Source organism: Dromiciops gliroides, chromosome 1, assembly GCF_019393635.1.
Source record: "Dromiciops gliroides isolate mDroGli1 chromosome 1, mDroGli1.pri, whole genome shotgun sequence".
In the NCBI taxonomy this organism is placed as follows: domain Eukaryota; kingdom Metazoa; phylum Chordata; class Mammalia; order Microbiotheria; family Microbiotheriidae; genus Dromiciops; species Dromiciops gliroides.
In genome coordinates, this window is record NC_057861.1 from 522,953,084 (window position 1) to 522,979,196 (window position 26,113).

Below are 26,113 nucleotides of genomic sequence, written 5' to 3' on the forward strand. Positions count from 1 at the left end.
CTCACCCCAGTACAACAGACCTTTCCTGCCAACCTCCGAAGTTGTCTTTGGCTGGAAAATGATTTCACCCCATCCTTTTGTGGGTTCTGCTGCTCCAGATATTGTCTTATGGTAATATTTGAAGGTATTTGGAGGGGTCTTAAAGAGCTCAAGCAAATCACCGCCTTTACTCTGCCATCTTGCCTCGTCCCCCCAACACCTTCATTTTATAGATGAGAACACTGAGGTCCCGAATTAAGGAAATAGAGGCAGAGATGTTAAGTGTCTTGAGTAAGTCTCCACAGGTGGAAAAACCAGAATTCTAGTCAAGTTCTTCTGATTCCAAATCTAGCATGACCACTGACCTATCAAAACTCTTGTATTAGCAGCTCAGTGGCATAGTGGCTAGAGGGCTGGACCTATTTTTAAAGAAAGGTAAAAGAAATGCTGAGTTTAAATCTGGCCTCAGACGCTTACTGTGTGTGTAAACTGGAGTGAATCACTTATGTTGTAAAAGCCTCAGTTGCTCATCTGCAAATTGAGGATAATAATAACACCTACTTCCCAGAATTGTTGGGAGGATAAAATGAGATATTTCTGCAACCCTTAAAGCACTATATAAATGCTGCCTTTCATTAGCTAATATTAATTGATCTGTCCAGTGATAACACTGCTAATGTGTCCAAAGAAGGATTCAAACCCAGGTCTTTCTAACTCCAATTCTAGCATTCAATACTTTATATAACTTCTCTAACCTGTCTCTAAAGGAAATGTGAAGAGAACAGCATGGCATAGAGGATATAGTGTTGGCCTTCAAGTCTAGGAAAGATTTCTGTTCAAGTCTTGCTTTTTCTATTTACAAGCTATATACATGGGCTTAACTTTTCTGAGACTCACTTTCTGTTTCTATGAAATTGGGACAATGCTATCTACTAAAAAGTTGCTGTCAGGCTCAGATGACACAATTTATGCATGTAAAATGCTTTTTATTCTAGGGCAGTGAATAGAGAGGCAGGCTTGGGGTCAGGAAGACTTACTTTCCTGAGTTCAAACCTGGACTCAGACATTCACTAGCTATGTGACCCTGTGCAAGTCACTTAACTTTGCCTCAGTTTCCCCTTCCCCGGAGATAGAAATGGAAAATCACTCCTGTATCTTCTCTAAGAAAACCCCAAATGGGGTCATGAAGAGTCGAACAGGACTGAAATGAATGAATAGCAACAAAGTATTAGATAAATGTCAGTTATTATTTTCATCCTTCCTATCTTCCTTATTCTCTTATTCTCAAAATTTTTGATGAACATCAGTTGGAAATAGTCCTGGGACAATTCACTATCCTGCTATTACTCATTCACATCTAACGTTGTACAAACTGTCATACAGGTAACTAATAAAATGAGTGCTGTTTGTACTTTTTAAAAGTATTGGCACATCATATAAGCTCCTTCTCTTGATGCTCCCTGAGAACATCCTTGGTACTACTCCAGTAGCTCATAAAAAATTGGGGATAATAAGCAACATAGACTCCTCCAGCAGGATTTCAATCTCCTCTGCTGGGTTTCTATGTTTTTAGAGCTTTTCATTCCATTTAATTTGGAGATAATGAGAATTGGTTATGGTAACTAACATCTATTCAAAACATTGTTATTAAGTTTTTATTGATAATTTTTTCATATCTAGGTGATAGTGAGCAACAGTTCCGTCTTAGGGGTAATGGTCCAGTTTCAGTACAGTTAATCCATTGAGTTCATTTTACAGTTTGTCCATCTGTTATACAGTAATTTGTCTTCTGTCAGTCAGTAAGTTTCTGTTATAATAATCATTGTCATTATTATCATTATGATTATTGCATTTGAGGTGACAAAATAAAATTTACATAACCCTCCTTTAGTCACATTCATTTTGTTGATTATTCCTCTTAATGTAGTAGAAATTTAATGCAACAGTAGATTTGGGGACTAATATTTTCTTCTCTGAGAGTAGGGCTAGAAGTTGTAACCTGTTGATAGCGAGTCATTCTCTCATGCAAAGTTAACTTCAGAACGTTGTGTAAACTTTTACATTATGATTGAATTATTAGTCTTTACTACTTTTCCAAATACCTTTCAAAATGTTCAGAGTAATTTTTGCATGCCTTACTTGGTAATAAATATTTTGTGTTCTTTTTAAAAATAGATTTTGTTGATATTGAATATTTTTAATGCAAGAAGTTTTCCAGACTTTTTCCCCATTAGGAATTGAGAGTCAATGACACATTTCTGTGCAATGTCAAGAGAGGTCATGAATGTTAACACTAAAAACGCCCCTTGTTGCTCACTCCAGCCTACTGAAATTCAAAGAGATTTTTACATCTTCTCAGGATCCTGTTGATTATTTGCTCTGTAAATACTCTGTGTTTTAGTATGATAAAAGATGCAAGCAATATTTGGCAGATTGGAAATTGGCTTTTCATCTCAATAGTGGCAGGTTTGCTTGTGATGGATGGGTGATTCAGATGCTTTGTTGGCACTGTTCATTATTTATTATGGTTATTTAAAGGGTCCCCTCTCAAAGTCTATTGTGGTATGGAGGTGACCCTGAGTTCTTGACTCAGACTAAGGGGTAACTACACTCATCAAATTACAGTTGCTTCAAGACTTGAATTCAACATTTATTAAGCACCTAATGTTCAATGACATAATATTTGTAAAGTGCTTAGCACAATGATTGGCACATAGCAGGTCCTTAATAAATGCTTCTTCCTTCCCTCCCCTGACATGTACACAGTACTATGCTAGGTCCTGGGATTTCAACACAAAACAATTGCTACCCTTAAGGAGATTAAATTTAACTAAAAGGATATACCAAGTATATAAGTAAGTAAATTTTAAGTATGCACAATGTTATACAAAGAAATTTCAAGAAAGACAGAGCACTACACTGAATGGGTTTAGGCAACAGCTCATGTAGGATGGAGCATGTCTATTCAACTTTAAACAAAGCTAAGCTATATTTAGGGGAAAGTATAAGACACTAGTGGGCAGCTAGGTGTGTGCCATGGAATCAGAAAGACTTATCTTCATGAGTTCAAATCCTGCTTCAGATACTTTCTAGCTGTGTGACCCTGAGTAAGTCACTTAACCCAGTTTGCTTCAGTTCCTCATCTGTAAAATGAGCCAGAGAAGGAAATGGAAAACCACTCCAGCATCTATGTCAAGAAAACTCCAAATGGGGTCATAAAGAGTTAGACATGACTGAAAAATGACAGAATAACCACAAAAAAGGGCACCAATTCTTTTCCCCAGAGAAAGGAGAAGTGTACAAGGATAGGTAAATTCAAGGGGAAGTTCCTCAGCTTATTGATTAAACTTGAAAACTGAATCTCTACAACCATGATTCTCCAAACCACCATCATCCATCTCCATACAAAAGGAAAATCAGAGCAGCTAGGTGGCACAGTGGATAAAGCGCCGGCCCTGGATTCAGGAGTACCTGAATTCAAATCTGGCCTCAGACACTTGACATTTACTAGCTGTGTGACCCTGGGGAAATCACTTAACCTTCATTGTCCCCCCCCCAAAAAAAAAAGGAAAACCATTGACACTGCCAATAGTTAAAGGAAGAGGCAGGGGTTTGATATGCTGTATGTGTCCTTACCCTTGGAGTAGGGAAGGTCTGAGTTCAAGTTCCACTTCTGACATATACTGGTTGAATGAGCCCGAGTGAGCCACAGACAACTGTGTAAGACTGTAAGTTATGATGATGCCATCCTATATCACCTAGTATGGAGTTTCCACAGTAGGAGTTCCTCAGACTGATGAAAATACCAGTTCAATTAAATATACATACTCATTCTCCTTCTCTCTCTCTCTCTTCTCTCTCTCTCTCTCTCTCTCTCTCTCTCTCTCTCTCTCTCTCTCTCTCTCTCTCTCTCTATATATATATATATATATATATATATATATATATATATACATATATATATATATATATACACACACACACACACATACATGCATGCATACACTTTCTTTGATCCCAAGAACTCCATGAGAAATCCTATCTTAGCAGGTGAGGAAACTGATGCTCAAAATGTGCTGAGTTCAAATCTGGGACTTATTCTACTAGATCAAGCTGCTTCCCACAAGCATCTGGAATCACTACGAGACTCATCACATGCCATATTATTAAACAAATACATCACACAAAAAGTTGAGGGGGAAGAAAGTCAGAAAAAATGTACTTCATGTGTGTTACTTTTAAAATGTTTAATATGGGATTTGTGAGGGAAAAGAGAGAATGAACTTAAACATCTATTTCTTTAGCTAAATAACATACAAGAGTTCAGAAGAACCAGGCTGAGCACATGGGGTAGCACTGAGGTCCTGGGTTCTTGATCTGATTCTATCACTAATTAGTTTTGTGACCTTGGCAAAGTCCCCTCCATTCTTTGGGCCACAGATAGCCTCTCTATATAGAATGGAAGAATTGGACTATCTAGTTTCTTCTGAAATTAACAGTTTGGGATGCATAACACATTGTCAGCTCTAAAAGTACAATTGCATGATACTATATGAAATTTACTAGTATCATTCCCATTCCCAGTTGTTCTTTCTCTCTTCCTATTCGTTATTTTGAATTTACCTATCCTTGTACAGCTTGTATTCCCTAGTAGAATGTAGGCTTCTTGTCCTTTTTTGGGGGGGGGGCAATGAGACTTAAGTGACTTGCCCAGGGTCACACAGCTAGTAAGTGTGAAGCGTTTGAGGTCCGATTTGAACTCAGGTCCTCCTGAATCCAGGGCCAATGCTCTATCCACTGCACCACCTAGCTGCCCCCAGAATGTAGGCTTCTTGAGGGGAAGACACTGTTTTTTACATAACAGGTATTTAATCAGTGTTTATTGTTGAATATTTCTTTATCCAGTAAGCATGCATTAATGCTTACTACATGCCAAAAATTAAGCCTGCTTGCCACATTTGTGGAAATGGAATTATTTTTTTGAAAGCATATTCATTTTGATGAATTCTGTTGTATATCTGGAAGGGGTAGATCTGGAAGGGACCTTTAGAGAGCATCTTATTGAATCTTCTCATTTTACAGATGAAGAAACTTAATTTATCTGCCCATGGTTTCACATATTAAAAAATTGATTCAGGATTTGTACTCATGCCCAACATTTCCAAATCCAGTGTCCTTTCAGTGACATGGTTTTGTACCTGATATTTGTTTGTTTGTGGGTAAATGTCAGATTTATGCAGGATAAGGGGCAGTTCTTACTAGTGAGATCTCACTTTAATAAAGATTGATGGGGGCAGCTAGGTGGCGCAGTGGATAGAGCACCGGCCCTGGAGTCAGGAGTACCTGAGTTCAAATCCAGCCTCAGACACTTAACACTTACTGGCTGTGTGACCCTGGGCAAGTCACTTAACCCCAATTGCCCAGCAAAAAACCAAAACAAAACAAAATGTTAGGTTATGCCCTCAAACACATGTAAAGTGACAGTGTGGATAATAATGCTATAGAATTCTAGTATAAGGATGAATTAATACATCATTATTTTACTACCTACAATTTATGCAGTACTTTAAGGTTTAAAAACACTTCACAGGAGTTATTTCATTTGATTTTTTTTAAATTTATTTATTTATTGCAGGGCAGTGAGGGTTAAGTGACCTGCCCAGGGTCACACAGCTAGTAAGTGTCAACTGTCTGAGGCCAGATTTGAACTCAGGTCCTCCTGAATCCAGGGCTGCTTGCTTTATCCACTGTGCCACCTAGCTGCCCCCATTTCATTTGATTATCATAATAACTCTGTAATGTCAGTATAATTATTATGCCCATTTTACTGAAGAGGAAACTGAATGCTGAGAGTGGTTAAGTGACTCATGTAGGGCCACACAACCAGTAAGTTCTGAGGCAGTATTTGAACTGAGATCCTCTTGACTCCAAGTCTAAGGCTCTATCCACTATGTGATCATAAAAAATGACTGCACCTTTCGACTTTATCAGTCTCTAATCTAACGGCAGGAATCTTTCCTATCACATTCCTACAAGTGACTGGTAATCCAAGTTTGGCTTGAATATTTCAGTAATGGAGGAATTTGCTATCTAAATAATCTTGCACTCTGAGTCTTTCACCTTCCTATCAGGAGGTAGGTGGTATGTTTCGTCATTAGATTAGAATTGTGGTTGATCATCATCCTGATCAGAGTTCCTAATTCTTTCACAGTTGTTTGTTTTTACAATATTGTTGTCACTTACTTTCCTGATTTATGTTCACTTAACTCTCTATCAGTTCATACAAGTTTTCCCAGGTTTCTCTGAAGCCACCCACTTCATCATTTCTTGCAATACAATAGTACTCTATCACATTTATCATTTATATGCCATAATTCAGTCAGCCATTCCCTCTTGTACTCAGATTCCAATTTTTTGCTACTAGGAAAACATCTTAGATACCTACTCAAGAGTTTGTCTTTTCTTAGAACTAATCCCTTCCTTAATCTACTGTCCCTTTAATTTCCTCTTTTCTCCATTTCCCTGATGAGGGAAATATATTTCTATACTCAACTCTGTATGTGTATTCATCCTTTCTTTGACCAGTTCAGATAAGAGTGATGCTCAAGTCTTGACTATTCCTCTTAAAGCCTTCCTCTTTGAATAGACTTTATTTGTACACCCCAATTATATGGGTTTGTTTCTTGGGCAAAGTTTTGTAACCCTTGAGACCCTAGCTCTTAATTCCCTTTTCAATTCTTCCATAGTTATCATTTCTTTTCCAATTATTTTGGAAATGTTCTCATTTCATTTACAAAAACATAGTATTCTTTTTTAAGACTTGTTTCATCTCTTCCATGAATGTTAGTTGAACTTTTGTCCAAGTTGTGTTTTCCTTTGAATCTTTGCTTATAGAGGTTTTGGAGTAATTTTCTTCTGAATTTGTGAACCCCAGACTGATCTGTGAGTGACTAAGCTGCAACTTGGCACCTGTTTTCTCACCCTGTACACAGTTGCAGTGTCCCATATGTGTCTAGAACGTCTATTTGATCTGGTGCATAGCCTCTCCCTGCATGGGAGTACTTCCTGAAGTTTGCTCCCGATCAGACCCCTTCCCCAGTATCCACAAGCCTACTTTCCTTTTCCCCATGTGAACCTATGCTGGAAAAATGACCCACTGTTTTTTTCTTGGATTTTCCTGATCAGGATTTAGTCTGGCGCATTTTCTAGCTCAGTTTGGAGGAGAGTTGTGTTGGGTTTTGCATGTGTGTGTGTTTTGTTTTTTGGGGTTTGGTGGGGTTTTTTTGGGAGGGGATGCCTTTGGATAGGCGACTCACTGTACTTCCTCCTGCTACTCTGCCATCTTGGCTTTGCCCTTCGCCTTTGGGTTTTTAGTCATGTGAATTTGAATGTTCAGAGGCTGGAAAGTGAGTGTTTATTTTGAATTCATGTTAGGAGAAATAGTGTGTGTATTATTCGTGACTTTGGGCTAGTCCGTACATCCCTCTGAGACAATCTCTTCATTTCCAACTTGAAGGGGTTGGACTGAATGATCTGTAAAGTCCCTTGGGATCTTATCAGTCATAGTTCCATAGACTGGTTCTAGCTAGGGAGATAGCAAGGGCAAGTTTGAAGTAGTGCTGAATTTGGAGTAAAGCATACAGGTTCAACTGCTAATTTGGGGCAGATTATTGCAGTTTTCTCTACTATAAAATGAAAGGGTTAGACTAAATGATTTCTAAAGTTCCACAGAATTAGTCAAACCCTTCTTCTAGATGACTTTCTTCAGTGACTCAAAGAATCTATGATTTCATTGGTTAAATGTATTTGTCTCCATCTAGGATGAATGAAAGAGCATTTACTAGATATTTACTATGTCCCAAGAACTGTGCTAAGCACTGGAGTAAAAATAGGAAAACAGACAAACAAACAAAAAACCCAAGAGAATCCTTTCCCTCTTTATTTGTGGAAGACAACACATTTAAGGGAGTTTCTCCAGGAGAAATAGAAAGGTACCGAAGTCATAAGAGTTTATTAGTATATCAGATGATAGTGACTATAATATTCAAAGGGTCTAGAGGATTTTGAGACAGAGTAGATGGTTAGGTCTGGTGGTCCCTACTCTCTAATCAAAGGATTATATTTGGTGATTCCCAGGTTATCCAAGTGATGTGAGCAGCCATGTTGGTCTTCCAGCACCCAATTACTCCATCAGGTCCAGACTGGAGTATACTAATAAATGTTTACAACCAGTTCCCTGAAGGGGAATTTTTCTACTACATGCTTTTAAGTTTAATCTTCATTATTGATATTTTCCCTATCACTTTCTTAAATCTAAACAGCAAACAAAATAATAAATCAAGCCCTGCCTTGCTGATTTCTGGGGTGTCAATAAATGCTCATACTGAAAATTTAACTATCGGCTCTTGTAAGCTGGCTCCAGTACAGGTCAGGAAAGGTCAGGAAAAAGAAACTGCCAAAGGGAAATCACAAGAGGAGGTTGCCAAACAGTTCCTTGCTTTGCTTGATAGTGTTGCTGTGGTGAAAATATTTCATCACTCTCCTATTTGACCTCCTGAATATTCTAGTTTTTCATTATTACTTAATGGTCCAAATTTGTCCTGACTGTTCTACATACTATATTTCCATCAATGCAGTCTAAGGTCAAATTAGCTGTTTTGGGAAAGCAGATCTCATTATTGATGATATTGAATCTCCAGTTACTAAAAAACACTTTAGTCCTTTTGACATGTAAAACTATTAAGTTACACACCCCCTATTCTTTACTTGTGTAGTTGATTTTTAATCTAAGTGTAGGAGTTTACATTGACCCCTGTATTCAGTTTAGTCTTTCCATTAATCTGATATTGTGGTAAGATTTTAAACAATTTTTATTCTGCCATCCAACTTCTTGACTACCCCTCCCAGCTTTAAGTAACTCGCAAACTTAGAAATATGTTTTTATCCAAATCATTTAGTAAAATTAAAATTGAATAGGTAGAGTTGAGTGGGGACAGAGCACCAAGGTATACCCTTAGAGGCTTTCTTCCAAGTTGACATTTAGCCACTAATCAAGACTCTTTGGATTAGTTTGGTATGACTTGTACTGAAAATATCCATATTTATCTCTAACCATCTGTTACCCTTTCTATAAGTTCACAAACCAGTAATTGTAAAACCCATTCTTGTATTTTAGGAAACAATAGAAAATAGATTCTAAACCTAAAAGGGACCTTAGAGGCTCAGAGGTTAAATAGCTTGTCTGGGGGGACACAAGCAGACCCAGCTACAAGATTCAGTCAGGTTCTCTGCCTCCAAACTGAGTGCTCTTTCCATTATATTACACTCCCTTCCCAAAGCCAGGGACTGATATCAAGTTCACTGGTCCATAGTATTTAAAGTAGTCCTTTGTTCCTTTATTTAAAAATTGGGACAACTGTACCTATCTCCGTTTTTCTACCACCTCTCCTGATCTCCACAGTTTCAGAAAGACTATTGATAGCAGTTCATGACCTTCCTGCAAATTCTTTCAGTACCCTAGGGCTTGGGGATGGAGACATAAGATCATTTGAAGCAGCTCACTTCATGCCATGTTGCTGACCTTGGACTTCAATTTCCTCTTAATCAAGTCTGTTCTCTCTCTATTCTATAGATTATCCACAATAGAAAAGAAATCAAAGAGTCCCATTTTCTATCTCTTGGCTCTTCACAATAGCCCCTTTGCCCCAGGATTGGGGTTTTTCCCTTGTTCTTCCTACATGTTAGGATTTAGATCTTCAAGCACATGACTAAACCCGTTGGTACAGTTTGTAGATATCTCATCTCATGTTCCATCAGGAAGAGTTACAACAATAACTAGCATGAGGAAAGTAGAGCTTTGACCAGGATGCAGACGTGGGGAGATCAAGGAGAAGTCCTCCTTGTGAGAGCCCTCCTCATGGTGACCTCTGTGTCCCAGGTATCTAACTCCATAAATTCTAGTGATTCCCTATGACCTCTAAAAGGGTTTCTTAATCTTTTTTGTGTCATGAACCACTTTGGCAGTCTAGCAAAGCCTTTGGACCCCTTTTCAAAGGAATTTTTAATGTATAAATTAAAATATATAGGATTACAAAGGAAAACCATTATTCTGAAACAGTTATCTAATTCAAAGGCAGCTGGGTGGCACAGTGGATAGAGTGCCAGGCCTGAAGTCAGGAAGAGCTGAGTTCCTATCTGGCCTCAGATACTTACTAGCTGTGTGACCCTGGCCAAGTCACTAAACCCTGTTTGCCTCAATCTCCTCATTTATAAAATGATCTGGAGAAGGAAATGGCAAACCATTCCAGTATCTTTGCCAAGAAAACCCAAACAGTCATGAAGTGTCAGAGATGTCTAAAAAAAAAGCAACTAAAGCACAAATCAAATTTAAAAAACAAAAAACTTCACAGATCCCAGGTTAAGTATACACTAGAATAAAATGCAGATTCCTCTGTTTGGTTTTTAAAGACCACCACCTTTGTCTCCATCTGTCCAACTTCATTGTGTATTACTACCCTTCCTTTACTTTACATTCCAGTTAAATGGACTTCTCACACATGGTACTTAGTTTTCTGTCTCTGTTCCTTTGCACCAGACATCTCCCATGGCTGGAATATACTCCCTCCTCTCTTCTGCCTCACAGAATTCCATTCTTTTGTTGTTGTTGTTGTTTTTTGGTGAGGCAATTGGGGTTAAGTGACTTGCCCAGGGTCACACAGCTAGTGTCAAGTGTTTGAGGCTGGATTTGAACTCAGGTCCTCCTGAATCCAGGGCCAGTGCTCTATCCACTGCGCCACCTAGCTGCCCCACTGAAATCCATTCTTGATAGAATCGTAGTTCTGGAGCTACAAGGGACCTCAGAGGCCATTTAGTCCAACCCCTTCATTTTAGAGAGGAGGGAACTGAGGGAAGTCAGTCAATAAACATTTATTAAGCCCCTACTGTTTTCTAGGCACTGTGCTAAGCACTTACAAAGAAAGGTAAAAGGTAATACCTACACTCAAGTAGCTCGCATGAAAACATTCAAACAACTATGTACAAACAAGTTGTAGATAGGATAAACTGGACATAAGCAACAGAGGGAAAGCACCAGAATTAAGGGGAATTGCCAAAGGCTTCCTTTAGAAGGCTGGATTTGAGCTGGGGATTTGAAGGAAGCAAAGGACAGCAAGAGGTGGAGATGAGAAGGGAGAGTACTGAAGGCTCAGTAGCTTTAGCAGTTAAACAAAACCTAATTATCACCTTCTGCATGATCCATTTCCTAATTCCCCCAAAGCAAAATATCTTTCCCTCAGTAGCTACTTTGTATGTACTGACCTTATATTTATTTTGTATTTATTCTCCATATAGCTATTTATTTACAAGTTATCTCACCCCAAAGATTGGAAGGGCCTTGAGAGTTTTATTTTGTTTTCTTCATAGCTTATGCTTAGTACTGTGCCAGGAGCTTGATGGGTGCTTAATAAAATGGTATTAATTGATTGATCCTCTCCACCCTCTCTCTTGGAGTCTCTTACTAGGGTTAGCCTTCCCCCTCAATTTTTTTTTTTTAGGTGGGGCAGTGAGGGTTAAGTGACTTGCCCAGAGTCACACAGCTAGTAAGTGTCAAGTGTCTGAGGCTGGATTTGAACTCAGGTCCTTCTGAATCCAGGGCTGGTGCTTTATCTACTGCATCGCTCAATTTGTGAAAAGCCTATGGGGGGGGCAGCTAGGTGGTACACTGGATAAAGCACCAGCCCTGGATTCAGGAGGACCTGAGATCAAATCCAACCTCAGACACTTGACACTAGCTGTGTGACCCTGAGCAAGTCACTTAACCCTCATCTCCCTGCTTAAAAAAAAATGTCTAGGAAGGAAGGAATTGGAAGGAAGGAGAAGAGCAAGAAAGGAAAGAAGAAAGTGAAAAAAGAGGGAAAGAGTAAAATAAAGAAAGAAGGAAGAAAAGGAAAGAATGAAGGAAAGAAAAGAAAGGAAGTTAGCTAGATGATAGACAGACAGTCACTTCTAGTTCTGACTCCATGAGAAGCAGGATATGTAGTGGAATGCCCTCATATTGCCTTCAGTTACCTATCCCATCCTTCTTGGGAGTCCTCCCTACTCCTTTGTTGTGATCTCACTTTCCTATCACTCTGTTTTCTCCAGATATTGGTTCTTACTCCTGTACTTGCAGTTCTAGGGGTTGGGGTTGGGGCTTGTTATTCACCATAGCCTCATACCCTTCATGTTGCCTAATGAAAGTAAGTTGTCTTCCCCCAAGTTACTACACTCTATTCTTAATGGAATCAAGATCTGCATGACAATATTCCTCATCTTTGGTGTCTTTTTGGATCACATTTGAATGATGAGGAAACTTGGCAGTTCACTTTTAAAATCTCTGATACACTTCACATGCATCTTTAGGTCATGTTTATAGTAATGGTTCCAAACAAGAATTTATCGATTGCTGAATAGAAAGAGACAGTGTACATTTTAGATCTTGGTAAAATAGGCTTGGATATGAGAGGCTCTAACCTGAAGAAAAGTACTTGAACCTTTTAAAAGAACATGAAAGGCTTTTTCGGGAAGATGCTGGATGAATTCACCATTTGTCAACTTTTATTTGAAAATTCTGGATGGATATTGTTGTGCGATATCCAAATATAAAAGGTGGAATGTCTTCAGTCCATTGAGGTCTCTTTCTTAGTTTTCTATAAAACTTTAACAAAGAATGTGTGGGATAAATTTCCCTTTTATTGTATGCTGCTCTTGAAATTTTGAAACGATTACTTTGGTACTTTTGTCTGTCTGATGTCATCTTAAACCCAGTTTCTGTATTTGAAAGTGTTCCTGCTAGAAACTGAATTTTATCTTAGAAACACATTAGTCATGACATTGTCCAGTTTTGAAAGTATTGGCAATTTTCTCCTCATAATTCTGCCATTGGAAAGGAGTAGGAGTTCTTGTTGGTTCCACCCCAGGGCAGGTAATTTTGGAAGAACATCCTGACCCTTGAGACAGCTTCATTCATTTTCTGTTAAATACATGGAACATCTTATGAAGAAAACAGAAGTGCTTGTCACATTAAAAAAAAGGAAAAGAGAAAAAAAGATAAATAGTAGAGCAGAGGAAGATTGGGTAATACAGGCTTTCCTCAGAAAGGATTAAGGATTAATGAAAGTCACCCTACCTTCCAAGTTAATGGGAGGATTGTTAAATTGCTTGTTTTATGTGTTGTTGAGGTCAGTCTGGGTCTGATCATACATTGCAAATGGTGTGCCACTCCAGAGACCCCTCAGTGTTGTGGAGTCATCTTACTGTGATTTACAACAGGAGACATTAATTAGACACAAACATGCACACACAAACACACAAAACCAACACAGACACACAAAAACCACACTTCGTGAGCCACTGCTTTCGTTCATTCATTCATTCATTCATTCATCCATCAATCCATCCATTCATTCCACCAACTAACATTTATTTTTTATTATTTATTTTATTTAACCTGACCTAACATCATAATATATAACAAACTAACATTTATTTATTGAGTCTTGGCAATGAAGAAGTTACAAAAGTGAGTAAGATTTAGTATCTGATTTCAAGATGTTTGTGGCCCCTTGAGAAAATCATTAAGATTTCTTTCCAAATTAAGGGGGGAAAGGCAATATTTGAGATGTTAGAGGGAACACAAATATTCTGACCTATTTCTTTGTTTGTTTTAGAGGCAATCAGGGTTGTCATTTGCCCAGGGTCACATAACTAATAAATGTTTGAGGCTGGATTTGAATTCTGGTCCTCCTGACTCCAGGGCCAGCACTCTGTCCACTGCACCACCTAGCTGTCCCTATTCTGACCTATTTTTATTTATTTATTTTTAAATAACATTTTATCCCCCCCCAATTACATGTCAAAACATTTCCCTTCCTACCTACCCTTCCTTCTCCATAAGATGGTAAGCAATATGATATAGGTTATACATGTGCAATTATGTAAAACATTTCTATACTAATCAAATAGACAGAATTCTTAATGAAATTTCCAGATAACACAAAATTATGAAAGGTTGCTAACACATTGGGATGATAAAGTCAATATACAAAAAGACCTTGACGAGTATCACCATTGAGCTAAATAAAATAAGATAAAATTTAATAGGGATTCATGTTAATTTTTACTCTTGAGTTCAAGAAACCAGCTTTATAAATACAAGATGGAGAAGGCAGGGGTAGATGCCAGTTTACCTGAAAAAGACTTTTAACTCAATATGAGTCAACAATATGATATGGTATTTTAAAAAATCTATGTTATCTTGGACTACATTGAGAAGGCATAGCTCCCAGGAATAAATTATTCTCATCATATCTGCCCTCATCTGTCCACATCCATAATGTTTTGTTCAGTTCTGGGCATCATGGTTTGGTGAGGACATCAGTAACCTGGCAGACTTCTAGAGATGGACAACCAGGATGGTGAAGAGTCTTGAGTTCATGCTATACCAAAAAAAAAATGTTTGAAGGAAGTGGGGAGAAGGGAAAGCTCAAGAGTGCCATGAAAGTTGGGGCAGCTAGGTGGCGCAGTGGATAGAGCACTGGCCCTGGAGTCAGGAGGACCTGAGTTCTAATCCGATCCCAGACACTTAACACTTACTAGCTGTGTGACCCTGGGCAAGTCACTTAACCCCAATTGCCTCACCAAAAAAGAAAAGAAAAAAAAAGAGTGCCATGTAAGCAGTCTGACCTATTTTTTTTAATGTATTTATTTATTTGGGTATTTTCAATTCTTTAAAATTTTTTTTATCATAAAAGGATTTTACTATTTTTAGTTACATGTAGAGATAGTTTTCAACATTTGTTTTTATAAGATAGTTCCAAATTTTTCTCCCTCCCTCCCTTCCCTCCCCCCTCCTCAAGACAGCAAGCAATCTGATATAGGTTATATTTGTACAATAATGATTACTTTTTAAATCTGGCTGCTCAGTCAGTCTTAAATCCATGCAATTATATTCTGAATCTGCAGAGACTCTGTAGGTAATTGGGTAGAGCAGTGAACAGAGGGCTGAGCCTGGAGTTAGGAAGACCTGAATTCAAATCCAACTCTCAGACACTCCCTAGCTATATGCCCTGGTTAGTCACCCAACTTGTTTGCCTCAGTTTCCTCAACTGCAAAATGGGGATAATAAAAGCTCCTACCTCCAAGGGTTGTTTGGAGACTCAAATGAGATAAAATTTGTAAAGCACTTAGCATGGTTTCAGGAATATAATAAGTATTTAATAAAGACCTGTCTCCTTCCTCCATTAAATGTTTTTCTCTACTGTCCTGTCCAGATATTTATAAGAACTATCTTTTAATTCTATTTGTAGGAATTTGGTCCTCTAAAATTATTTCCCATCATTCTGTAATATTGTGTCTGATCCATTTTTAAAGAAACTATATTAGTCTTCAAACTAAGTATTTTTCAGGGTCTGCAGTTTGATAGCTCATCCAGCATGAAATCAACAATTAGTCTTCAAACCCATAAATGTATAGGAAGGTTAAGTTCAGGTTCAATTCACTGGCAGTTGAGAAAGAGAGAGAGACAGAGAGAGACAGAGAGAGACAGAGACAGAGACAGAGAATGTATGTGTTTGTGTTTCTTTGAGGACAATGTGAGAAGTTATGCATGTACATATATGTCAAAGAGGAATGATAAAGGCAAATCCAACAAAATAGACAAGGAAGGATAATATTTCCAATGTCCAATTGGTCAAACAAGCTTTTCATAAAATTAAATTGATAATGAGTAGCATTGGGCCATAGTGGACAGAGGGTCATCTTGAAGTCAGGAAGACCTGGATTCAAGTCCTCCTTCTGAAATGTATTGGCTGAGCTACCATTGGCAAGTTGTCTGATGTGTCAGGGCCTCAGGCAGTTCTCTAAGGCTATAAGATGTAGTTAAAATGGAGGGGATTATGATGCAGAGAGCTTTTTTCATATGGTTGAAATGGTAAATCTGGATGAACAACAACAAATTTTTAATTTTGTTTCCATATCGTATATTGGAATGTTTTCCTGGTTCAAAATCTTATTTAAGTAGGGAGCAGAATTTTCAGATATTTATAAAATTTAATTTTGGATGGGAGGGGTGGGGTGGGATGTCACAATTTGTGATATTTTCCATGTAGAGTACTTACTACTCCTTAACTCCATCCTCTCCATCATATTGTTTTCATAATTAATATTAGTCTAGAAAGTGTCATAATTTCTTATTTGGGGGATTTGCATAAAATGTATTGCTCTCTCTATCCCTTTAAGGTTTACATTTTTTAAAACTACACCTTGATCTCAGACAATATTGTATCCCAGAGGTTTGTTTTTTTTTTTCCATTTGCCTTTAGGTTCTGTGTCTCTCCAAATGCTATGCATTAATGAAGGGTTCCTGTTCCTCTTGATTAAATGACTTTGAGTTGTTAATTGCTTCAGACTGATCTGATGTCTGGCATCTGTTCTTTTTTTCAGCAGTTTCAGTCCCATTTGTTTCTGAGAGCTAACCCATCAATAAACGCACATAGAAATAGAACTCTTCCTCTCTGTCATTCATTCATCTAGACAGGACTGATTGGAGGGTGGGGGTGCATAGGGAGACAATTTGGGGTCATTTCTCCTCTAGCAGAATCCTTGGAAAGACTCAGCAATAATACATTTTACTTCAATAAACATTTATTAAGTATGTGCTGTGGATAGAGAGCAGGTTTTAGACTCAAGTAAATGTAGGTTCAAATCTCACCTCTGACACGTACCTGGCTGTATGACCTTAAGCAAGTTATTTAACATCTTTCTATCGCAGGTAACTCTCTAAGACTATCAAGTATAGAGATAATTGCAGATCTGTTTTCATTTCCTTATCCAGAGCTCCCTACACCAGTGAACAATAGAGAAGCACTGAAGGTTTGGGAGAGGGGAGTGACATAACATATGAATTGAGGAGATTATTTTGTCAGCTGTGTGAATGATGGCTTAGAAAGTGAAGAAACCAGAAATAGGGAGACCTGCCAGGAGTCTGTAGGTGAAAGGTAGCAGGTGCCTGAATTAGTGTGACAGAAAGAGTGAGAGCTAAGAGATGAGGACGAATAGATGAAGTGTTACAGGGGAACAATCAATAGGGCAACTGATTGGATTTTAGGGGTGAAGAAGAGAGAAAACCCAAAGGTGATTCTGAAATTTTGAGATAAGGTGACTTGGAGGGTACTGGTATCATTAATACAACTAGGGCAAGAGGGGAAAAATCTAGGGGGAAGGCCAATTATGTATTCATTTTATGACATTGAATTTGAACATCCAGTGGGACATCTACGCAGAACTATCTAATGGGCCATGGGAGTTACAGGATTGGAGCTTTGGGGAGAAATCAGGACTGGCTATAAGGTCCAGTCTTTTGGAATTGTCTTTGATCATTGTATTGATGAGAAGATCTAAGTGAATGATAAGTGATCCCCACACAGTGTTATTGTTACTATGCATAATGTTTTCCGGGTTCTGCCCATTTCACTCAGCATCAGTTTATTTAAGTCTTTCCAGGTTTTTCTAAAATCTACTTGCTCATCATTTCTTATAGCATAATAGTATTCTATATATCTTTATATCACAACTTGTTCCATTGCCCAACTGATGATCATCCCTTCAATTTCCAATTCTTTGCCGCCACCACACACACACACACACACACACACACAAAGCTGCTATAAATGTTTTGTACATGTGGGTCCTTTTCCATTTTTCTCTTGGATTCAGACCTCATATTGTTGGATGACAGAATATACAGTTTGATTGCCTTTCACTCTCTCTCTCTCTCTTTTTTTTTTTTTTTTGCGGGGCAATGGGGGTTAAGTGACTTGCCCAGGTTCACACAACTAGTAAGTGTCAAGTGTCTGAGGCCAGATTTGAACTCAGGTACTCCTGAATCCAGGGCCAGTGCTTTATCCACTGTGCCACCTAGCCACCCCTGCCCTTCACTCTCAAGAATGGTCAGATCAGGGCTGGTGCTTTGTCCACTGTGCCACCTAACTAATCCATGATGACATCATTAAAATAGGGTTGAGGTGTAGGAGGAATAAACTGGGGGAGGGAGAAGGGGAGAGATGGTCTGGGGAGAGGTAGTTCACATGAAGGAAACAAGAATAAAGCTTATGGAGGAGAGTAGAAGAGGGGGAAGGAATTGAGGAATGAGTGAACCTTAATATCATCAGAATTGGCTCAAAGAAGGACTAACATACATACTCAAGTAGGTATAGTAATATATTTTTGCCCTGGGTGGGGGGAAGGAGAAAAGGAGGGGAGAAGGGAAGGAGGAAAGGGAAGATTGGGGGAGAGAGCAGTAAAAAGCAAAACACTTTCAAGGAGGATGAAGATGTTCTGCATTACTGCACCAGTATGACATATTTAATTGCTTGATCTCATAGGGAGGGTTGAGGAGGGAGGGAGGAAGAAAAATTTAGAACACAGAATTAGCTCAGGGACCCTGATCTCATTGGAATGGGCTCATGGAGGGAATAGCTTTCATACCTAATTGGAAGGAGTAATCTATTTAACACTGCAGGAAAGTAGGAGGGGAGGAGGATAAGGAAGGAAGGGTGATAAAGGGAGTGCAGATCGAGGGAGAGGATAGTCAGAAGTAAAACACTTCTGAGGAGGAATAGGTAGAAAGATAGAGTAAATGTCATGGGAACGGAGTGGGATGGAGGGAAATAGTTATGATGATTGATTATAATGGCAAAACATATGGTACCTACTTTTTGTTTTATTTTGCTTTGTGAGGCGGTTGGGGTTGAGTGGCTTGCCTAGGGTCGTGCAGCTAATGGGTGTTGAGTTTCTGGGGTCGGATTTGAACTCAGGTCCTCCTGACTCCAGGGCAGGTGCTCTGTCTACTGCACCACCTAGCTGCTCATATGATACCTACTTTGCTGGGCTTTTATGAAGAAAATTCTTTGTCAAGCTTAAGGTACTATATAAAGGTCATGATGAACAGGATACTATCAGAAAAACTTGGAAAGACCTACATGAACTGAAGCAGAGTGAAATGTACTGTATACAAAATAACAGCAATAGTGGGGGATAATCTGCTGGGAAGCATGTGGTTATTTTCAGCAAGGCAATGATCCAATATAACCCTGAAAGACTTATGAAGATTGCAGCTCATCTACAAAGAAAGAACTGATAGTATCTGAAAACAGATGGAAACACATTTAAATATTTTTTTTCATTTCCTCTTTGACAATTCCTTAATCTGAAGTTTTGGGTTTTTTTGACTGTTTTCTCTTACAGCTAGCTAATATGGGAATTTTTCCATGACTACGCATATATCTTATTTTTAATTGCTTGAGTTCTTGTGGGTGGGGGGTGGGAATGGAGGGGAGAAGAGAAGTTGGAACACAAAGTTTTTTAAAAATTGATGTTAAAATTTGTTTTTACATATATTTTGGAAAATAAAATTCTATTCATAATAATAAAAAAAGAATGGTCAGATCAGTTCACGACTCTACCACCTATGCATCAATATCCCAATTCTCCCATATCTTCTCATTTTTTATCATTTATTTTTTATCATTCTCATTTTTATATTTATCATTTTCCTTTTCTATCATGTTGACCAATCTGATAGGTATGAAGTGGTTCCTCAGAGTTGTTTTCATTTGCATTTCTCTAAGCAATAATGATTTAGAACAATTTATGTGACTATAGATAGCTCTGATTTCTTTATCTAAGATTGCTTGTTCATATCCTCTGACCCCATTTCCTTAAAGTTATTGTTGCCTTCTTCCATTTTTAAAGGAAAGATTTCAGTTGTAGGTAGCAAGAACATATATTACCTTCCCTGGTATGAAGAGTTCAGATCCTAGGATGAAATTATCTATATTGCTCTAGATCAGGGGTTTGCAACCTGGGCTTTGTGAACTTGTATTTTAAGATTTTGATAACTATATTTGATGATAATTTATCCTTTGTAACCCTGTGTATTTTACTTTATGCATTTCAAAATGTTATTCTGAGGCATGGGAGGGGTGTCATAGACTTCAGTAAGCTAACAAAGGGGTCCATGACACAAAAAAGGTTAAGATCCTCTGCTCTAACTTCTGGGTGTTCTCTGTCCTAGTGGCTCTTCCCAGGACAACATTCTCCAGAATCTCCAAAATAAGATTCTAAAAGAACAATAACAAAATAGTTACTGTACTTGAGACTGGAAGCAGAAGAGTCTACCCATCTCAAAAAATTCCCCTTACAGATCTGGGTTGTGCTCCCAATTCTATCCTTAATTAGCCCACATGACCTTGGGTAAGTCATTTAACTTCTTTGAGAACCAGTTTCCTCATTTTGGAAATTATGGTAGTAGATTAGGTGACTCTCCCTAAGGTTCCTTCTGGCTCTTACATTCTATGGTTTCTTAAGAATTAGATTAGTTGGGATAGCTAGGTGGTACAGTGAATAAAGCACCCACCCTGGATTCAGGAGAACCTGAGTTCAAATCTGGCCTCAGACACTTGACACTTACCAGCTGTGTGACCCTGGGCAAGTCACTTAACCCTCATTGTCCTGCCCCCCAAAAAAGAATTAAATTAGTTACACCAGATGTAATTTTCTTTTTCTTTTCTTTCTTTTTTTTTTGTGGCTCAATGAGGGTTAAGTGACTTGTCCAGGGTCACACAGCTAGTAAGTGTCAAGTGTCTGAGGCCAGATTTGAACTCTGGTCCTCCTGAATCCAGGGCTGGTGCTTTATCCACTGTACCACCTCGCTGCCCCCAAGATGTAATTTTATAGCTGAATTCTTTATCTCAGTGGGTCAATAAAAATCTATTAAGCACCTACTATATGTCAAGCACTGTGCTAAATTCTAAGGATACAAATACTGTAAAGAAACAAAGTCCCTGCCCTTAAAGGGCTTATAATCCCATGAAGGAAAACAACACACAAAAGGAAGCTGGGGGTGGGAGTGGGGAAGAGGGCATGGAATATGGGGGATGGGGTCATGATGGAGAATGCTGCCGAGAGTGAATGAAGAGCTGACTGGCCTGGGAGCACTTCTTAAATGGAGATTATGGGAGGAGCTCTCTTTTCTGCCCTGAGTCTGAGAAGCCCTGAGGGACAGAGGGCACCGATGAGCTATGAGCACAAGAGATGATGTGATGTCACAGGATGATGAGCTTCTTGTAGGCATAATGGAAAATTTCAAAGGAGTACAGCCAGTAGGAAATGACTCCAAGTACAGTTTTCCATTTCCTGGGGGGGAAAAAAAACATCTTATTGGGCCATATATTATCTAGAGTCTCAGTAGACCTATGTTCTTACTCAACTCAACTACTTATTTGGTTTATGGTCCAAGGTTAATTTTACCCATCTTGTGCTATAAACTTGAAATCCTAGGGAAATAGGATTAATAATCCTAACCTATCTCTTACAGTTATACTGAAAATTTAATGACAATTATTGTGCAAGGTTCATTCCGCTGGGAACATTGTGTGATAAATGATTGTGTCAGGAATACTCTAGATTGGGAAAGCAAATACCATTCTCTGAGAGAGTAGTTTAAACCCTGATAAGAATTGGCATTGCATTCATTTTGATGCAATCAGATTTTGCAACATGGTATCATGGAAAGTATGCTGGATTTAGGGTCAGGATTAGCTGGGTTCAAATCCCACCTCAGACATAGACTAGCAATATGACCTTGGGGCAAATTATTTAACCTTTCTGGACATCATTGTATTCATCTGCAAAATTAGGGGGTTGGAATTAATGGCCTGTAAGATTCCTTCCAGTCTTAAATTTATGAGCTTATGATTCTAAGTCATTTAACCTCTCAACCTCAATTTCTTCTTCTACATAAAGAGGATATCAGTGTTTTCCTGAAGTACTTCAGAGCGTTGTTGTGGAGGAAGTATTTTGGAAACCTTAAAGTCCTACATATATATGAGTTATTCTTGGGGAGGGGGAAGGAAAGAAAAGGAAGAAATATTTATATAGTACCTACTGTGTGCTATGCACTATGCTAAAAACACTTTACAAATGTCTTATTTGATCCTCACAACAACCTGTAAGGTAGGTTGTGTTAATATCTCCATTTTACAATCAAGAAAACAGGGGTTAAGTGACTTGCTCAGGGTCACACAAATAATAAATGTCTGAGGTCACAATTGAATTCGGGTCTTCCAGACTCCAGGCCCAGTGTTTTATCCACTGTGTTGCCTAGCTGCTACTTAGACCTAGCACCTAGCATCCTGTGTTTCCTCAAAGATGTCTAACCATTCAGTATTGTTTTCAAACAGGGAAGAAGAGGCCTTGGCTCTGTATTTGTCTGGGCATCTGGGAATGGGGGAAGAAGTAAGGACCACTGTTCCTGTGACGGGTACACCAACAGCATCTACACTATCTCAATAAGCAGCACTGCTGAAAGTGGAAAGAAACCCTGGTATCTGGAAGAGTGTTCATCTACACTGGCCACAACATATAGCAGTGGAGAATCCTACGATAAGAAAATCGTATGTCTCTAAATATAATGTCTATTCCTTTTTTAAAATCCCATTATATCAAAGTAAAGAAAAACCGACCGGTAATGCATGGGGAAGGATAAGTAGATGTATACAAGTCATAACTTGGAAGATTAATCAGCTGCCTATAAGGATTTTGCCTTTAAAAAAACACAAACAACGTGCTGTGTATTTGGATCTTTTTTACTTTAGTTTAATTTCTCAGAGGATCATAGCTGGAGCCAGAAGAAAGCTCAGAGGCCACCTAGTCGAAAACCATCATTTTTTATATAAGGAAACTGAGGCCCAAGGAGATGACATGTTTTACCCAAGGCGGCACAGGCAGGAGGTATCAGAGATGGGATTTGAACCCACCTCCTGTGGCTTCAGAACTAGGGCTCTTGTATTCTCTTCCATAAATGCCTGACTCAGGGAGAATGTGCATTCTATCAGGAGGCCAGTGGTTTAGTGGAAAGAACAATGTACTAGGAGTCAGGGGAGCTGGCTTCTAATCCCATCGCTGCCGCTACTTAGCTACGTGACCTTGTGCAAGTCCCTTACTTCTTTGAACCTCAGTTTTTTCATGGTAAAATTCAATTCAACAAGCATGTGTTAAACTTTGTGTGCAAGGAACTATGCCAGGTGCTGATTGTTCAGAGACAAAACAAGACACCCCTCCCCCCCCAAAAAAATAGCCTCTGCCTTCCATCCCATGTTCTACAGGAATAATAATAGTTAGGCACACCTCATAAGGTTTGCTTTGTGCATCAATTGAGATAATGTATGTAAAAACCTTTGTAAAGTTTAAAATCCTATGCAAATATTAGCTGCTATTATTATAATTATCACCAACATTATTTTTCCTCTCTGTGACTCCTCTGACTTTAAAATGAGAGGGCTTATGCTGAAGAAGTCTTTGGATAGATTTCATGGGACTTATGAACTTAGATTAAAAAAAATTCTATCTTACTACCTTCTAGTTGAAATTTAACATTTCCTCCAATTATTTAAAAACATGATTCTGAGAAGGGCTTCATAGTCTTCTCCTGACAGCAAAAAGAAAAAGAATATCTTCATTAAGTGATCTCTGAGGCCCATCCAGCTATGGGGCTATAAAAGAACCAAAGAATAAGTTTGAACTACTATTAGATTAGTGTTATTTAAAAGGAAAAGCTAGATATACATGATTTTCCAAATGAGTGGCACCAATTGTGCTGGAGCAGGAGAAATGTATTTTTCCAGTCAATCACCAATATGTCTTCCTATCTCTCTTCTAAATCTTGGTATTGGGAGACTTTACTACTCAGCTTTCTTTTCATGCTGTCCAACATTGGAGTTGACAATTTTTCATTCTGACACCTTTTCATCCTTTATCTTTTCCTGAAGCCATGCTTGTAAACTGTCCAGTGGTGTAATTTATCGCTTTGTTTGGAAGCCTGGCTATGTTACCTGACACTTTTTAGCAGGAAGTTGACAAAGTCACTTGTCAGCCTCTAGGCCCCAATTTCCTGTGGGCTCACTGGGATCTGGTTACCTTCCTCTTTCAGGTCACTCCAAAATTGCTGGAGTTGACTTTCCCCAGCTACCTAGTATGCAAATGACAGAATGAAGTTAAGCCCCAGATTAACCCATCCTAACTTCTTCAATTAGCCCTTCCTAACTTCTTCAATTGTGCAGTTTTGGACAATTGAAATAAAGGCCATCATCCCTTCCAGTTGTCACATTATCTCTTAGGATTTTTGTTTCATCCTCACTCAATCAAAATCATGAAAACTTAAATCTATATTCAGATGCCTCCAAAAGGTCCCACCTCACCTGCTCTTCTTCTGGTGACTATATAGCCTTGACAATTCTTTTCTTATTCCTCTAACTTTAAAGAATGGAGCAGAGAAGAAATAATGCCTATTTTCATTGCCAATCATAAAGTCGGTGATTATTAGTTCTGAGATGCATTTGACTGTGTGTGTTGCTTATTCCTGTTGTGTTTTTTTAAATTGGCATACATCAAAATTTATTTACAACTATTTAATGAATTCTTGTTTTTAGAGTCCTAAGTTTAGTTTTTTATTCCACTAATAAACCTATCAGCAAATGAACACCAGAAAAAAAGGTCAGCATGTGGAGTAGTCCGATTGACCTGGTACACAGGGAAAAAACAGACATCATTCTCTGAAACATTTCATATTTTGAAAAATCATACTCAGATTCTTATTTTAAAAAGCAAAAATAAGAGTAAAAAGTAAAAAATAAGAATAAAAAGTGGGTCCCACTGGTGTGAGGGCTTGCTGAGCCATTTTCAGGACTACTGATCCACTTTTGGTGTCCACCTGTCCCCCAACTCTCACCTATGGCTTCAAGAAACTGTACCATGCATAGGGGCTGCACCCCCATTAACTGTCTCAGCAGAGAGGCTAACCCAGACGGAGGGTAGCTAAAATGTCTTATACCCATTGTTGAGTTAGGCGGATGTCTGCCCCAAACCCGTGAAAACCTTCCCATAGTGGAGTGGGTGGATGAGAACAATTTGTTCTCAGGCAGCTGAAGCAAGTGCTGTAGAGCGCTGAGAGAGAGTGAGGCTGATGACTTTGTGCAACTCTGCCTCACTTAAATCCAATTCATGTACAAGTCATGACATCACCCATTCATGAATGTCATTGGTTTTCAAAAGCAAAGGATCAACAACAACAACAACAACAACAGTTCCTACTAGGATATTGTTCGGTTTTATTTTATTCCCCAGTCCAAGAAAGGACATGTGAGAAGAGGGGCAGTTAGGAAAAGCTGTCTCCTCTCCAAGTCCAATGATATATGAACCATGTTAGTTCATTAATACTGATGATGACGATGATAAGTATTGACATAACACTTTAATATTTGAGAAGTGCTTCGCAGATATGATCTCATTTTATCCTTAAAACAACCATAGGAAGTAGGTGCCATTTTAATCTTCATTTTGCAAATGAGGAACCTGAAACAGATAAAAGTTAAGTGACTTGCTCAAGGTCACACAGCTAGTAAGTTTCTGAGGGCAGATTTGAAGTTAGGTCTTTCTGAATCCATGGGCAGCCCTATGCCCACCCAGCTGCCCACGTACAAAAATATGAAGATATAATTGGATCCTTTTATTTAATTGGAGGTGGTAGAGAGGGGAAGAGAGACTGTGATTGTGTTGTTATGGGAAGTTCCCTCTTCTACTACTAGAGATCAGCACCTTCTGTGCAACTCTTAGGGCATTGACTGGGTACCCAGGGAAGCCAAGTGACTTACTTAGGTTTATCCAGCCAGTTTGTTTCAAAGGCAGGACTTGTATCTATGCCTTTCTGACTCTAAGACTTATCATCTCTCTGTTCCTCCATGCTGCCTCTCTCCTTTATTTAATATATGAGTAATGTTGCCTCTGTCGCATGATCCAAAGAACATAAAAACATTATTTAATTCTCTTTTTTTCTTTTTCTTCCTATTTATTGTGCATTTACAGCAAGTACTCATTTTATCTTGAAAAGATCAGGGGAGGTTCTATGCCCTGGGATGCTGGCCATCCATTCTCAAAGTTTTAGCTATTTTTGGTTGCCTCATTTGAGTGGGATGTTTTGAACCTTTCATTCCAGTAATTTTTCTGCATGTTTTCTCTGCTTTTCCTCTGCTGAATCCTTATC

General features: G+C 38.6%; 1 protein-coding gene across 1 annotated transcript in view; it reads left to right on the forward strand.

The window, feature by feature from the left end:
• Positions 1-26,113, forward strand: part of PCSK5 (proprotein convertase subtilisin/kexin type 5) — a 649,923-nt gene that overhangs the window by 280,737 nt on the left and 343,073 nt on the right. The window contains 1 exon segment of the mRNA XM_043976670.1: positions 22,257-22,469. Coding sequence (XP_043832605.1) covers positions 22,257-22,469 — 213 coding nt within the window.